General features: G+C 56.4%; 1 protein-coding gene across 1 annotated transcript in view; it reads left to right on the top strand.

The window, feature by feature from the left end:
• The window catches only part of TFDP1 (transcription factor Dp-1), a 16,515-nt gene extending 14,949 nt beyond the window's left edge, over positions 1 to 1,566 (top strand). The window contains exon 11 of the mRNA XM_010831536.1: positions 1,336 to 1,566. Within this exon, the coding sequence (XP_010829838.1) occupies positions 1,336 to 1,483 (148 nt within the window). The 3' untranslated portion in view covers positions 1,484 to 1,566. The remainder of the gene's footprint in view (positions 1 to 1,335) is intronic.
• The last annotated feature ends 6 nt before the right edge of the window (positions 1,567 to 1,572 follow it).

The raw sequence follows: 1,572 nt of genomic DNA, 5'->3' as shown, positions 1-1,572 counted from the left end.
TTTTCCCCCAAAGATCAGTAGCGGTACATGGATTTTATTTTCTATTAAAGTAACTCAGCGCAGTGGCAGCAAAACCACCTGAACCGCGTGGCCGGCAGCCTGAGTGACCGGCTGCTTCTCCATCTGTTTTTTTTTTTCTCTTTTCTTTTCAACACTCTTGAAGTCACCATGTACGTGTGATATTGTCGTTGCTGTTTCTTATTTTCCGTCTGTTGTGTGCATTCCTCCACGTGTTGAAGGAACTTCTATCGTTTCAGCCAGAGTGTGTTTGAGCCGTGACCTCACAAGCCCCCGGAGCAGGGCTGGGTCAGGCCTCGGCATTCCTTCTGGTTCGTAAAGATAAGTGTAAGGTGATTTCCGTGCGAGTGGCCTCATACATGTTCATATCAGTCCTGGTAAAGAACGTCTCGTTTCTCACACACATGAAGTCAGCCGCGTGTGGGTCCAACGAAACCGGATTGGCTAGTAAACCCTGTGTACCTGCCTCGAAGGCTGCCTCTGACCCCGGCTCGGCCTCAGTGCGCCCGAGGGAGGGCAGGCTCCCTGTGAGGGTCCCGGCGCCCGGCCCCTCGCGGGGTGCCCGCACCTGGTTGCGTTTGACAGAGGTTGGCTGGTTTTAAATTCTGAATCTGCCACTGTGCATGGCCCGGTCTGTAAAGTCTGAACACTGGTTATTCTGAGAGGTGGAATAAGGGTATTTTCTACACTTTCCTCTTTAAGAAATTCTTTCTATTAATGAACTTTCGGGCTCTTGTCTGTATTTTTAACAAGATGAAAGCCAGTACCATTTCGGAAGAAAAGCTGACCCTGGGGCCCCGGTTTACTGAGCTGCCCTCTCTGGTCGTGCATTCAGGGGGTTCCTGGCTGCAGGCAGCCACAGCTTCAGCCTGTTTTCCACTCTTTCCGACGTGGTCGCTAGATGGGGGTTTCCCAGATATGGGGTTACTTTGTTAGCGTGATACGGCCTAGGTTGTGCTGAGCAGCATCAGTAAACACCAGTAAAAGGTATTAAGACATGCGTGTGGTTTTCTCTTAAAACGAAAACATTCTGAGTGTTGGAAAACCGTGTGCACACCCATGAATGCACACACGTGTGTCACACGCCCCACTGCTCTCCTCCCCTGGAGGTCACGACGGGCACAGTGGGGGCTTTGGAGGAGGGTCTCGGGGTCTCGGTTGGTGTGCTGGGGCTTCTGTTCCTGGCTCGGTGAGAAACAGGAGCCCGCCCGAGCCGCTCGCTCCGTCGTGCTGGGCGAGGGTGACGGTGAGCTCAGCCTGGGAGAGGCGGGTTCCGTGCCGCCGGGCGTGCGGCCCCTGACGCCCCTGTCCTTGCAGCGACCTGGCCAACGGCGCGGACGGGGCGCTGGCCACGAGCTCTAGCGGGTCGCAGTACAGCGGGTCCCGGGTGGAGACTCCAGTGTCGTGCGTCGGTGAGGACGACGAAGACGACGAGGACTTCAACGAGAATGAGGAGGAGGACTGAGCCGCCGCCCGCGGCCAGGAGCGCCGTTCCGCGCCCTCCTCCCGGAAGAGCTCACCGACCTTCGGGCTCAGGGCGCTTCTGACGAGCCA

The sequence above is a fragment of the Bison bison genome, unplaced genomic scaffold (assembly GCF_000754665.1).
Source record: "Bison bison bison isolate TAMUID 2011002044 unplaced genomic scaffold, Bison_UMD1.0 scf7180017864527, whole genome shotgun sequence".
NCBI lineage: Eukaryota > Metazoa > Chordata > Mammalia > Artiodactyla > Bovidae > Bison > Bison bison.
This window is presented reverse-complemented; position numbering and strand designations above follow the sequence as displayed.